The sequence below is a fragment of the Mus musculus genome, chromosome 3 (assembly GCF_000001635.26).
Source record: "Mus musculus strain C57BL/6J chromosome 3, GRCm38.p6 C57BL/6J".
Taxonomy (NCBI): domain Eukaryota; kingdom Metazoa; phylum Chordata; class Mammalia; order Rodentia; family Muridae; genus Mus; species Mus musculus.
In genome coordinates, this window is record NC_000069.6 from 41621509 (window position 1) to 41634123 (window position 12615).

The 12615-nt window shown below is 37.0% G+C and overlaps 1 protein-coding gene across 5 annotated transcripts in view; it reads right to left on the reverse strand.

Annotated features, from left to right (window-relative positions):
- Positions 1 to 5196: 5196 nt before the first annotated feature.
- Sclt1 (sodium channel and clathrin linker 1) overlaps positions 5197 to 12615 on the reverse strand; it is a 115847-nt gene continuing 108428 nt past the window's right edge. For 2 of the 5 annotated variants that reach the window (NR_155540.1, NM_001081411.1), the window contains exons 19-21: positions 10145 to 10223; positions 8010 to 8105; positions 5197 to 5726 (exon numbers count right to left, since the gene is read on the reverse strand). Coding sequence is in view for 4 of the 5 variants with exons in the window: in NM_001081411.1 (NP_001074880.1) it covers positions 5664 to 5726; positions 8010 to 8105; positions 10145 to 10223 (238 nt within the window). In the remaining variant the exon portion in view is untranslated. Of the gene's footprint in view, positions 5727 to 8009; positions 8106 to 10144; positions 10261 to 12615 lie in introns of those variants that run through there. The other 3 variants (XM_006500786.3, XM_011239970.3, XM_006500787.4) reach the window with 3 other exon arrangements.

The following is a 12615-nucleotide window of genomic DNA, read 5'->3' on the forward strand; positions in this document are numbered from 1 at the left end:
TGGATTAGAATGAGAGTGAGTTAGATGAAATCTCAGAGTACTCAAGAGTCATCTTCAAAAGTGTTCAACAAAACAGAAGAGGTCACAAAATAAGCTTCCAAATAAATCCAAAGAAAAAATAGTTGAACAAGTCCAATACCAGATAAAGAAGAAAAATTTAGTAAAGACATACAAATAATGAAGAAATATCAAAATTCAATTTCAGAAGCAAAAACCTCAAGGCATTAAATAAAATATTGAATGGGAAGTATCACTAATAGTCAAGTAGAAGACAGACACCGTGAGGAAACTTTAAGAGAAAGTTTTAATACATCCATAGAATGAAAAACGAAGCAGTAAAAGATGAACAGGGTACTAGATAGTATTAAAAGGTCATGGGCGTAGGTGAGTGTGGGGGTTTAGAGAAGAAACGTCTCCCACAGGCTCGCTTGGCGCCCTGCAAGCAGCACTGTTTGGGAAGCTTTAAAAGGTTCTCAGTGGGGATCATAGCCTTGTTGCACGTCCTACTCGCACTCTGTATTTGCACTTTCTGCTTCTTGTGTGCAGACAGAGATGTGATCAGCCAGGTGCCACACCATGCCATATTATCCCCACAATTTTGAACTCTAGCTTTCTGGCACTGTACACCAAAGAAATCTTCATCAGGTTGCTCCTGGTCATGGTAATTTATCACAACAGAAAGGTAAATTAACAGTAAGACATACCAGGGAAGTGGGGTTTTTGCTCTGAAGAACCAGACCAACTGTGACCCATTGACCCATTTTTTTTTTTAAAGGAATGTGATAGAGTTTGTCCTAGAGATCTGTATTTTTGATGAAGAATTTAGACCTGTGACCTAAAAAGAGAAGGATTTTACCTTGTCTAGTAGAGCACCTAGATGCTGATGTGAGTTCCATCCCAGGCACTGAGCACATTTATAAAGATTACTTCTGTATCAATGCCAGCAGCACTGATACCGCACACTGAGAGAAACAATGCTGCAGAGTACAAGGAATCCTGTGTCATTTGCCTGTGATATGACTTTGGCAAATGTTTAACCTTTGCCATACTTCCTATTATTGGAAAGGAAATCATCTCTACCAAGCAGCGGTTTTGGATTATATGTAAAAATAAAAACGCAAATGCCTATTGCTCCATAGAGTAACAATGAATAAATACCACACACACACACACACACACACACATCAGCACAGTTATCACATATCTTGGACAATTTTCCAATGAATTATTTTAGGTATAAATAAAACTGTTACTTTCTACCCTAATCATTATATTAGTTTTACCCTAATAAATTTTACCCTAATAAATATATTAGTTTACATAAGACACTAGTGTCATTTCTATTTTCACAGATCCAAGTGCTAACAGTTTTCCTTACACATCATATTGTGTTCTTCTGGCACGTTCTCTCTTCAAGGACTGGGCTAGCTTCAAGTGAAAATACTGAATGAAACTTTATTCAAGGAATTAAATGGCTCAATACACACTAAAGGAATGAATTATGATTTCTAGGGTGCTACACAGAATTCCCAAGAACACTAGCCATTTTTTTCCTAGGATTATTAGGTTAGATATGGGAAACACGACTGGTGTGGTACAAGTGAACATTTATTTACAAGGCGAAAGCTTGGGTGGGTCTTTCTTGCTGTTCTTAGGGTAAGGTACAAGTAGCACCAGGGAACTGCCTGGAAAAATACTGAGCAACCATACTGAAGGGCTGTGACTTGTTATCAAGTAAGGGAACAGTGGCTAGCTGAGGTAACGAACGCGTCATAGTGCACACCAGTACCTGTAGGAAGGTGCAGTGTCTAGGGATTTTTGCTCTTGGTGTACTAGAGATTGAATACAGTTTCTTGTGTACACAGGCGCGTGTACTTCCACCAAGCTACACCCCCATCCCACTGCCATGGTTTACGGTAAATTCTTGGGCTAAAAGGTGATAGATGAAATGCCCTGCAGTGGGGAGAGGGAACTTGTAGAGCCCACCTCCAGCAGAAAGTCTGGGCATCAAGAGAGGGATCTAGTTGCCATCCCACAGTCAAAAACTCTGATCCATAACTGTTCCTGTCTGAAAGAACTGCAGGGACAAAAATGGAAAAGAGGTCTTGTTGGGTCTTACTGCCCTCCCAACAAGCAGCTGAAAGAGTCAGATGCAGATCTTTATACCCAACCAATGGACAGAAGCTGCTGACCCCTGTGGTTGAATTAGGGAAAAGCTGGAAGAAGCTGAGGAGGAGGGCGACCCTGTAGAAGGACCAGCAGTCTCAATTAATCTGGACCCCTGAGATCTTTCAGGCACTAGACCACCAACTAGGCAGCGTACATCAGCTGATATGAGGCCCCCAACACATATACAGCAGAGGATTGCTGGGTCTGGGTTCAGTCAGAGAAGATGCACCTAACCCTCAAGAGATTGGAGGCCCCAGGGAATGGGGAGGCCTGGTGAGGTGGGGGTGGGGACATTCTCCTGGAGACAGGGTGTGGAGGATGGTGGATGGTGGATGGGGGGTGGAGGCGGGGGAGGAGGAGGTATGGGATGTGGAACAGTCTGAGGGTGAACTAGGAGGGGGATAAAATCTGGAGTGTAGGGCTGGAGCGATGGCTCAGAGGTTAAGAGCACTGACTGCTTTTCTGAAGATCCTGAGTTCAATTCCCAGCAACCACATGGTGGCTCACAACCATCTGTAATGGGATCTGATGCACACTCTACTGGTGTGTGTCTGAAGACAGCTACAGTGTACTCATATAAATAAATATATAAATAATATAAAAAAATCTGGAGTGTAAAAAAAAGATTAAAAAATTTTTAAAAGGTGATAGCACTGTAAAAAAATTACTTTCAAGATGTCTTTGTTTTCACGGGCATGTACATAGTTACTTTTCTTCTTCTTCTTCATATAAATGACAACATTAATAGTACCACAAATGCCAAACATTCTTATGACTTAATTGACAGAAGAGACAATCATCATGTCTCTGTAAAACCATAAGTATAGGTACATGGTTAGGGGAATTAAACAGTTAACTTTATAATTAGTTTTGTGTGTGAATGTGTTGCCTGCATGTATGCCTATGCACCACATATGTGCATCACATGGAAATCAGAAGTGGGTGTCAGATCCTCTGGAAATGGAGTTAAAGTTTGTTGGTAGCTACCAAGTGGGTGCTGGCATCCAAACCCCAGGTTTTCTGAAAACGCAGCCAGTGCTCTTAATCGTGGAACCTTCTCCTGAGCCCCTAAATTATTTTGAAAAAAAAAAAAGCATATTAGAAATTTATTAGTTTACTCCCTCAATACCATTTTCTTTGTTATTTTTTTGTTGTAAGAAAGGGCTCACTCTATAGCTTAGGCTTACTTAGAATCCATGATGTAGCCAAGTTGGTTTTGCATTTTTCTGCTTCATATTCTCAGTACTGGAATTATAGATGTGAAGAACAGTGCCTAGCTAAATTTGCTGCTTTGCTCATTTGGTTTTAATTTTTTATATTTTTGAGGATTTTTATGTGAGTTCTGTGTTTATATTATTCAAATTTATTATTTTTTAAAAGGATTTTTATTTTAAATTATATATGTGTGTTCTTTTACTGTTGTTATGTGTGTATGAAAGCAAGGGCTAGAAAAGGGAGTTGGGAATTTAGGTGGTTGTGAGCTACCCTATGTGGGTTCTGGGAACTGACCTGGGGTCCTTAGAAGAGCACCAGGTGCTCATAATTGCTGAGCCCTGAAATTTGTTATTATTATTATTAATGCTCAAATGTGCTATGGCCCCAAACCAGATTTATGTAATATTTAAATGATTTTTATGATGATTTGTTTGAGAGTTGCTCTAAAAAGACAGTATAGCTAGGAAATTGTATCTGCTGAATAAATGAATGGCCAAATTGCTGCTAATTTTCTCCTGTATGTGGGGTACTAGAGTTCTCACACAGAAAAGAATTTGGAGACTACAGACTGTCCCAATTTGCATATTTGTACACAAAGGAAAGAAGTGGTAATCATATCTCCTTTCTTTCTCAGGAAGACATAATAAAAGATGCATGAATAAATAAGATGAACTAGCTATGTTGGCTTCAATTTTAGACAGGCAATTTCTTTCTTCTTTCCTATTCATTTTCTATATTACTTAAAACACAGTTCACAGAAATGATAATGTAATGCAGTTAAGTTTGACCAATACATAAACGTTAAAGCCCACTAGCATTTTCACATTAGAAATTAACAAATTCAGAGGCCAGAAGGACACACTTGATAGCTTATCCTTCCCTCGGAGAATACTAGGAGTATTCAGGAAGAGATAACTGGAGAGGTTCTTCTTAGATGCAAAGGGGTTCTTCTCATGTAACAAATGGGGCCATTCTGTGTGATCCTGTTCTTAAAAACTTAGTTTATGGACAGTTATTCCTGACCCTCAACATGCCAGGAACTTAGTTGAAGGAGAGGAAATGTTATTTTGTATCAAGGATCTGCCAAGAGTTAAAAAAACAAAAAACAAAACAAAAAAAACAACTACAATGAGAGACAAAAAGGACACCATTAAAAACACTAATATAACAAGAGAGTTCACCTTGCCTCAAGTTAGAGAACCCTTCCCAGAGGAAGTGATATTTGAAATCTGAAGGTCTCATAGAAATATGGCATAAGTATGTGCACACTTTGTTGATGGGAGAAAGGATGCTGCACCCACAAAATTAAAGAGGGCCACTAAGCTTGGATCACAAGAAGAAAGGGAAAGAGTGGTTTGGGAAGCTGCTAGCCAGATCATGGAAGGCTCTAGGCAAACACCTCTATTTTCATGACTTCAATTCCCAGCTCCTTGACAAAGATTTCTGCCAGTCTGTCTGTCATTTTGTTAGCACCGTTCCTAAACTTTGGGGGTAAATGCATACACAGGAATATTTTCCTACTGCCTCCGACTCATTTGGACAACTGTTAAAGCCTTCTAGCTGGTTACTCAGATATCTGCTATAGCAGTGCACAGGAAGCTCAAACCAGAGAAAGTAAGTATATAACTCTATGAAGCATTGCCGAACTACAACTCAAAGCTATAAAGACTTACAATTTAAGATCTCTATCTGATTAGTAAACTTTGAAGAAAAAGAAAAGAATAAACTCCTCCCCTTAAATGCTTAAATGCTGTCAATGTCTACAAATTCTTAAAACTATAGTTAAAAATAAATTACAATTATGCACTCAAATACATGACAACATAATTTTACAAAATACATAATTTATTACATTTATGAATTCATAGTAAAATAGAATCTTAAGAATTATAAAAATGAATTAAGAGTAAAAAATGAGACATTAAATCTCCAAATCTTAGAACCTGAAATATCAAATTCTAGGGATTTAATTAAACCTCTTGAAAATATTATGTTCTTCCAAGGAGGGGGAAAAAGGAATTAAAAATAGACATTGATGAAGGCAGTGAGTTCTTCTCAGCTGGCTTTATTCTCTACTGAATCTCAAATATAGGATTATAGTTTTCTACTTACAAGAAGCTGTCACTGTTCTGTTTTCCAATAACCCTCAAAACAGAATGGAAAATGCTTATGCAAAATGACACAAGCCTTCCCCATTCTCAGCAGGCTTCTCCATGTCAATACGTTTGGTACAACAGCTTTCCCAACTCTACAGTTCTGTCAGTGAACTATGAATATGTTTAAATATTTTCCAGATTCATCATGGAAGCTGCTTTTCTTCTCTGCACTGTAATCACACTGAGCTGCAAACAAAATAAACAATCAGTAAGTAGTTTCTCTGTGGAGAGAACGAGACTAAGATAAAGCACAGTGTGATGTATGTACCATAACCAACAGTTATCAAGTCACCTGAGGGGATGGCCTTGAAAGGTCTTTCTGTGTGATCATTCTATTTTACTCTTGAAGTGTCTGCATCACATTAGAGAAATGCATGCCAAATGTGACACTCTATAGCTCAGAGTGATACACTCTAAATTCCTATAGTCTACAGATGGTGAAGACCATTTAGATAAAAGTTAATCAGCAAAGTGTCTCAAACACAAATTCAATCTGGGCAAATATAAAGCAGAGCTGGTAACTGGATCATTACAGATTTTAAGGAAGACAAGTCTAATGGGAAAGTAATGTTTGAATATTAACTGGGGTTAATTATATGTCCAGATGATAAAAAGACTGAACAATACAAAACAACACATAGCATAAGGCAGGTTTCCTTCCCAAAAATGTTCACTAAACTTCACTCTAATTCTCTCTTCAGTTTGTTTATTTATTTATTGAGACAGGATCTCACTATGTAGTCTAGATTAGCCTTGAATCTTGTGACCCATCAGCATAAGCCCTGAGTCCCAAAACTATAGGAAAGAGCTACCACCTACAGCTACCTGCAGGTGTAAAGTACTTATACATAGATCTATTTTAAGTGAACATATGCACCCGATCAGATGTGCACACCTCTTAGGAGTTGAAAAGTCCGAGTCTATTTTCCTTTACGCTTAGATTATCTGCTTCAGAAATAATTGCATATTAGATTCACTCTATTTCTCTTAATATTTGCAACATTTTTCCTATCTGAGCACAGTTTTGTTCATATTTTAGTGCTGAGTATTTGTATGGATTTTTAACCTTTTAAAATTAGAGGGAAAGTCAGGTGTGGTGCTTTTAATCTCAACATTTAGGATGGAGAGGCAGGCTAGGCAGAATTCTGTGAATTCCAGGTCAGCCTAGATGACATAGTGAGTTCCAGGGAGCTCAGGTTACATAGAGAGACCCTGTCTCAAAACAAAGACAAAACCCAACAACAATCAACAACAACCATCAACAATCATCATCATCAACAACAACAACAACAACAACAACAACAACAACAACAACAACAACTTGCTACTAAATGGCACCGTCTATGTCATCAGTGGCTAAGAACAATGCCCTCAGATGGTAACAGTACACTTATATCCAGTGTTAATTAACAGCAGTTTTGACTTAATTTGCTTTGTTGTCATCATTCCTTCCATCTACTCATTCAATTATCCATCCATTTATCCATCCATCCATCCATCCATCCATCCATCCATCCATCCATCCATCCATCCATTTATCCATCCATTTATCCATCCATCCATCCATCCATCCATTTATCCATCCATCCATCCATCCATCCATCCATCCATCCATCCATCCATCCATCCAAATTGCCTAAATGATCACTGAACTGAACTAGTTTCTTTTCTTTCCCAAAAGGAGGAGCTATTGCTCCTAATTTAGAATTACACACACACACACACACACACACACACACACACACACACGCGCGCGCACACACACACGCATGCACACACACACACACACACACGCACACACACACACACACACGTACGTACGTAAATTACATGTACATTATGAGAAATGACTATTTGCTCTAGAATTTCACTGATAGACTATATTTTTCAAATTATTTCCCAATAGGTAAGTTTTTAAAAATTATATTTTGGATTTATTTGGTTATATACAAATGGACATTCAATAAAGGTAACTTGTACCTGAATATTTTGTTTTCTAAAATAAAAATACAGTTTGAAATGTCAAAAGGATACTCTCAAATACAGACATGAGTATCTAGCTGATTTTGGACAGAACGTTATGTCCCATACAGGGTTATGTGGCAGGAGCTTTTGTGCAGACAGTGATGTTCTGTATCTTCTCTGCCCAATCTTCATATTGTTATAACCACATAGTTGTCAAATATATAAGTATATATACTTCAAATCTGGCTAGTATGACATTAAATTTTTACTTTAATAAATTTCAATTAAAAGTTATCTTTGGCTACCAGAGATACATGGTAGTTTTAGATGTAGGTGTAGCTAGAAGATACTGATGTTTATTTTTTCTGCTTTACTTTTTTTTTGCTTTAACTGCAAGTATGAAAGAGATTAATTTTATGCAGGTCAACTGACTGTTCTCTGAGAACTTTATTTTTCATCTATGAAGGTTGTTTATCAGCCTTGGGTAATGAGGGTGTCCCTTACCTGCTGGGACGCTGAAGCAGCTCTCTCTTCTGCCTGACTTAGACGCCTTTGAAGTCTGTTTGCTTTTTCTTGATGTTCCAGAATTAACTTTTCATTCTTTTAAGGGGAAATATAAAACAATTTTAAATCCAAATATAATATAGATATGTTTTATGGACTAGCCAATGAAAAACCTGGACCTTATTTCCTACTTGCAAAATAAAGATAACATTATCTCCACATTTACATTTCCCAATTATATTCTGGATATATTTGGATATAATTTCCAATTATAGGCCTAATATCACAATGTTGATTTAACTCCTTCCTAAGTCAGTGGTTCTAAACCTGTGAGTCACAACCCCTTTGGAAGGTGTCAAATGATCCTTTCATAGCGATTGCATATCAGATATTTACATTACATTATGTCTCATAATAGAAGGAAAGTTACAGTTATGAAGCAGCAACAAAAATAATTTTATGGTTGGGATCACCCCAACATGAGAAGCTGAATTAAAGGTTTATAATATTAGGAAGGCTGAGAACAACTGTCCGAAGTCAAGTTATTTCCTCCCCCAATATCATCAAAGACTCAGTTTGACAAACCTAAAAGCAAACTGAATTACAAATACAAGCAAGATTGAGTTTCTGGTTTGTTGACCTTGTGGTGCTTCAGGTCCTAGAAGGAAAGCACTGGGCCTTACAACTGCAGCTTCTGTAAAGGTGAAGTGAACTTTGCTTCTATGCTCCCCAGGACATCTGCATCCTGCAGAAGCTATTAGGGTTAACAGGGTTATTAGACATTGCCATGTATTGAAATATAGTCCCCCAAAGATGCTGTTCTAATCTCCTGTATTTGTGAAGCCAACATTCTAAACACATTCTTGCTTCTGGAACCATGAAGATGCAGTTTTACATTATTTACTAGCCTTGTTTGTAACACCATGATACAGTAGGGACTATAATACGACACCAAGCCATCATTACATACTGTTACCTCAACAAGTTAAAAACAATTTGTCAACTGAAAATGTGCTCTTTTTTACACACTTACCTGTTTGGCACAGTGCACCTGAAAAATTTATTTTTGTATGAATAAAATTATTATATAGGTTTTCTGGGATTTAACTGATTTCAGAGAATATAAGGCCAAACAGGAATGACTTGTAAACCCCTCTTTTCTATGAGGCACAAGATAATTCTTTATACCCTACCAAAAAGGGATTATACTGAATGCCATGCCTAGCAATATAACACTGAAATAAGAGTACTGGGTTATTTAATTAATAGTGTCCAAAAGCAAAGTTAGGCCTATGAAGAGACCTATTCAGCTGTACTAACTAACCAAGTTGTTCAAGTATTAAATTTAAGTTTTGCATTTTAAGAGGCATGTCATATGCTAGAGAAATCTTGGGGAGAGATCGTGTTGTACACAATAATCATTTTAATATCTATAAACAGACTACATAAGATACATATTTATAATAATGGTTAAGCAAAGTGCAGACTACATAAATCTGATCTTTTTGTTTCCTTTTGAGCAAATATTCTGAACTCCACTGTACTGAAAATTATGTGGAATATTTTAATATAAAATCTTAGCTATTTTGTAAGTGTCTCATATCATCAATGTTCAAGGGTGGTGATCTCACTGTGTTTCTTGTGGATGACAGTAAGGATAGGATTCTAACCCACATATCTGAAGCTAATTCACATAAATGAGGATCTAGAGCTCTAACTAGGAGCCTTAAGTCTAGAAACTGTTTGCTTTTATAAAGCCATGGGGGGGGGGGAGAGTAAAACTATTTTTGCATCTGAATCTAAGGTAGATCTATTTTAATACTATTTTTCTATACTCTATTAGACAAAAGTATTTTTGATGTGCCTTTTGTGATGGAGTAAAACAAACTAAGAGGAATTAGGTAATAAAACAATCTTAGAGATTCGTATGAAAAAGAGGGAATGCCTGGTTTTCAAAGCTTTTATACATACTATATTAAGTGTGGACTTTTTGGGCTATCTATAGATGATGCCATGTGGTTGTTTCCAAGTAAGAGACGATTTGCTACAGTTAAAATGCTACAGTGTGTGCATCTGGAGAAGGAGGTGGGATGGGGAAGGGGATGACAATGGGGGACGGGGAGTCATTCTCTTACCTCAGCCACCTTTTCATTTGCCATTTCCAGTTGAGAAAGTAGCTCCTGGGTATGAAGCTTCTGTCGGCTCAGCTCACTCCTAATAACCAAAAGGGCCAGGGAGAATATGACGAGAACTGATCAAAACAAAATTGAAAAAGGGAGTTTGGAAATAGATGCAAATATATAGCATATGTGTAGTATATACTTAAAATAGAATAAAACAATGTAAAACTGAATCATTATTAGTGGGACATGTCTATATTTCGAACAAAAAAGGTTTTTAATAGCAAATAACTTAGTAATTTATTCATAAAATGTGGTGGTTTGAATGAGAATGGACCCTATAGGCTCATGCTTGAATAACTGGTCCTCAATTGGAGGAAGTATTTGGAAAGGATTAGGAGGCATGCCCTTGTTGGAAGAGGTTTGTCACTGGCAGTGGCCTTTAAGGTTTGAAAACTCAGACCATTCCCAGTGTCCTCCATCAGAGCTTCCTACTTACAGATCCAGATGTGAGCGCTCAGCTATTCCTGTTGCCATGTTTTTACTCTGTCATCAAGAAACCATAAGCCCAAATTAAATGTGTCTTTTATACATTGTCTTGGTCATGGTGTTTTGTCATGGCAATAAAAAAGTAACTAATTAAATTAAAACTCTAAGATTGTTTTAATATGTATATGTAAAATATACATATATTCTAGAGTAGTTACAGTGTGGATATACCTACCAGTATTGAAACCAGGAAAATGGTTCAGAAAGTAAACTTAAACGATATATACAATTTAAAATTATATCACAGCCAGGTTTGGTGACACACACCTTTCAACTCAGTTCTCAAGAGGCAGAGGCAAGCAGATTTATGTGAGTTTGAGGCAAGTCTGGTCTTCACATGGATTCTAGGCTAGCTGGGACTATGTGTGAGACCATGTCTTAAAAAGAAAAACAAAACAAAATAACAAAACCAAAACCAAAAACCAACCAACCAAACAAACAAACAAAAAACCCAAAAAACAAAAAAATATTGTATCTTGGGCTGGGAAATATCTTAGCAGCTAAGAGTACTTGATGTTCTTGCAAAAAGATCTGGGTTAGGTTCTCAGCCTCCACATATATCTGCTCACACCTACCTCTACCTCCAGTTCCAGGAGTTCTGATGCTCTCTTTTTGTCTCTGTGGGTACCACACATATATGGTGTATGCACAGACAGGCAGACACAAATACACATAAATAAAAATTTAAAAATTATATCACATTGGGTGTGATGATAGATGTTTGTAATGCTGAACATTAGAGACTAAGGCACAAAATCATAAATCTGAGGCTAGCCTAGAACAACAAAAGGAAACCTTGGCTTAAAATCAATCAGAGAAATAAACAGATCACAATTTATCATATAATAAAGTTATTTACATATTTTATATATATATATATATATATATATATATATATATATATATATATAGTTGTCTCATCACAAAAAGGCAAATAAAAATAATTTTAAAATGTAAAAGTCTCACTGAGATGTTATGAGGTACTGAAATAATAGTATGTCTTGTAAAACACAGTATTTGCCATAAACTCATAAGCTGCTGTGCTTCTATAGAATTTATCCTTAAGGCTTACCACAGAGCCCAGCATGCTTGGAATACTAGCACTCAAAAGGCTCAGGCAAAAGCACTAACTTAAGTTCAAGATCAGCCTGGGGTAGAGTGACATTCTGTTTCAAAAAACAAACAAACCAAGGCTCATGTACAGTGTTTCATGGTGGAGTTCAAATCTTGCAAATATTAAATATTCCAATGCCATTTTGACATAGTAGACTGTATTTTCATCACTATCTCTTATGCTTCCTAAGCTGAAGTTATCTGATGCACAGAGTTGCTGTTGCATCATCCTCTTCCTCTTCTTCCTCCTCCTCTTCCTCCTCCAAGGCTGGCTTGAAAATTATAGAGACCACAGTGGCCTCAAACTTACAGAGATCTGCTTGCCTCTGTCTCTGGAGTGCTGAGATTAAAGATGAGTGTCACTTTGTCTGGCATCATTTTTTTAATTTAAACATACAAGCATATATTGCTCTGGGCCAAGCTAATCTCAAGTTTGAGGCTGAGATAGATATAATGTAGTCATATAAGAATGCAGGTGTCTCTGTGATCTCCACAGCCAGCAGAGTGATGAGCACGGCAAATAAGAAGGCAATTTAGTTCAACATGACTAAGTAGCTGGTGTGGGTTCAAACTTCAAGAGTCTGACCCCGAGTTGTTTCTTTTAAGTGTATTTAAGCATAGTACAATTTGGTAAAAAATTTTCTGGTGATTATTCAACCCTATGTGTACAATAAAGCATACATACATCTCTCGAAGAACAAAGCAAGCTAAATAAAGATTGGGCATGACTACATTGAAATTCTTTGTAAAGTACATATGACACCTTCCATAAAGATAACTTCTATGGATTTACTGAGAAAAACAAACTCATGATGAGTGTCTGG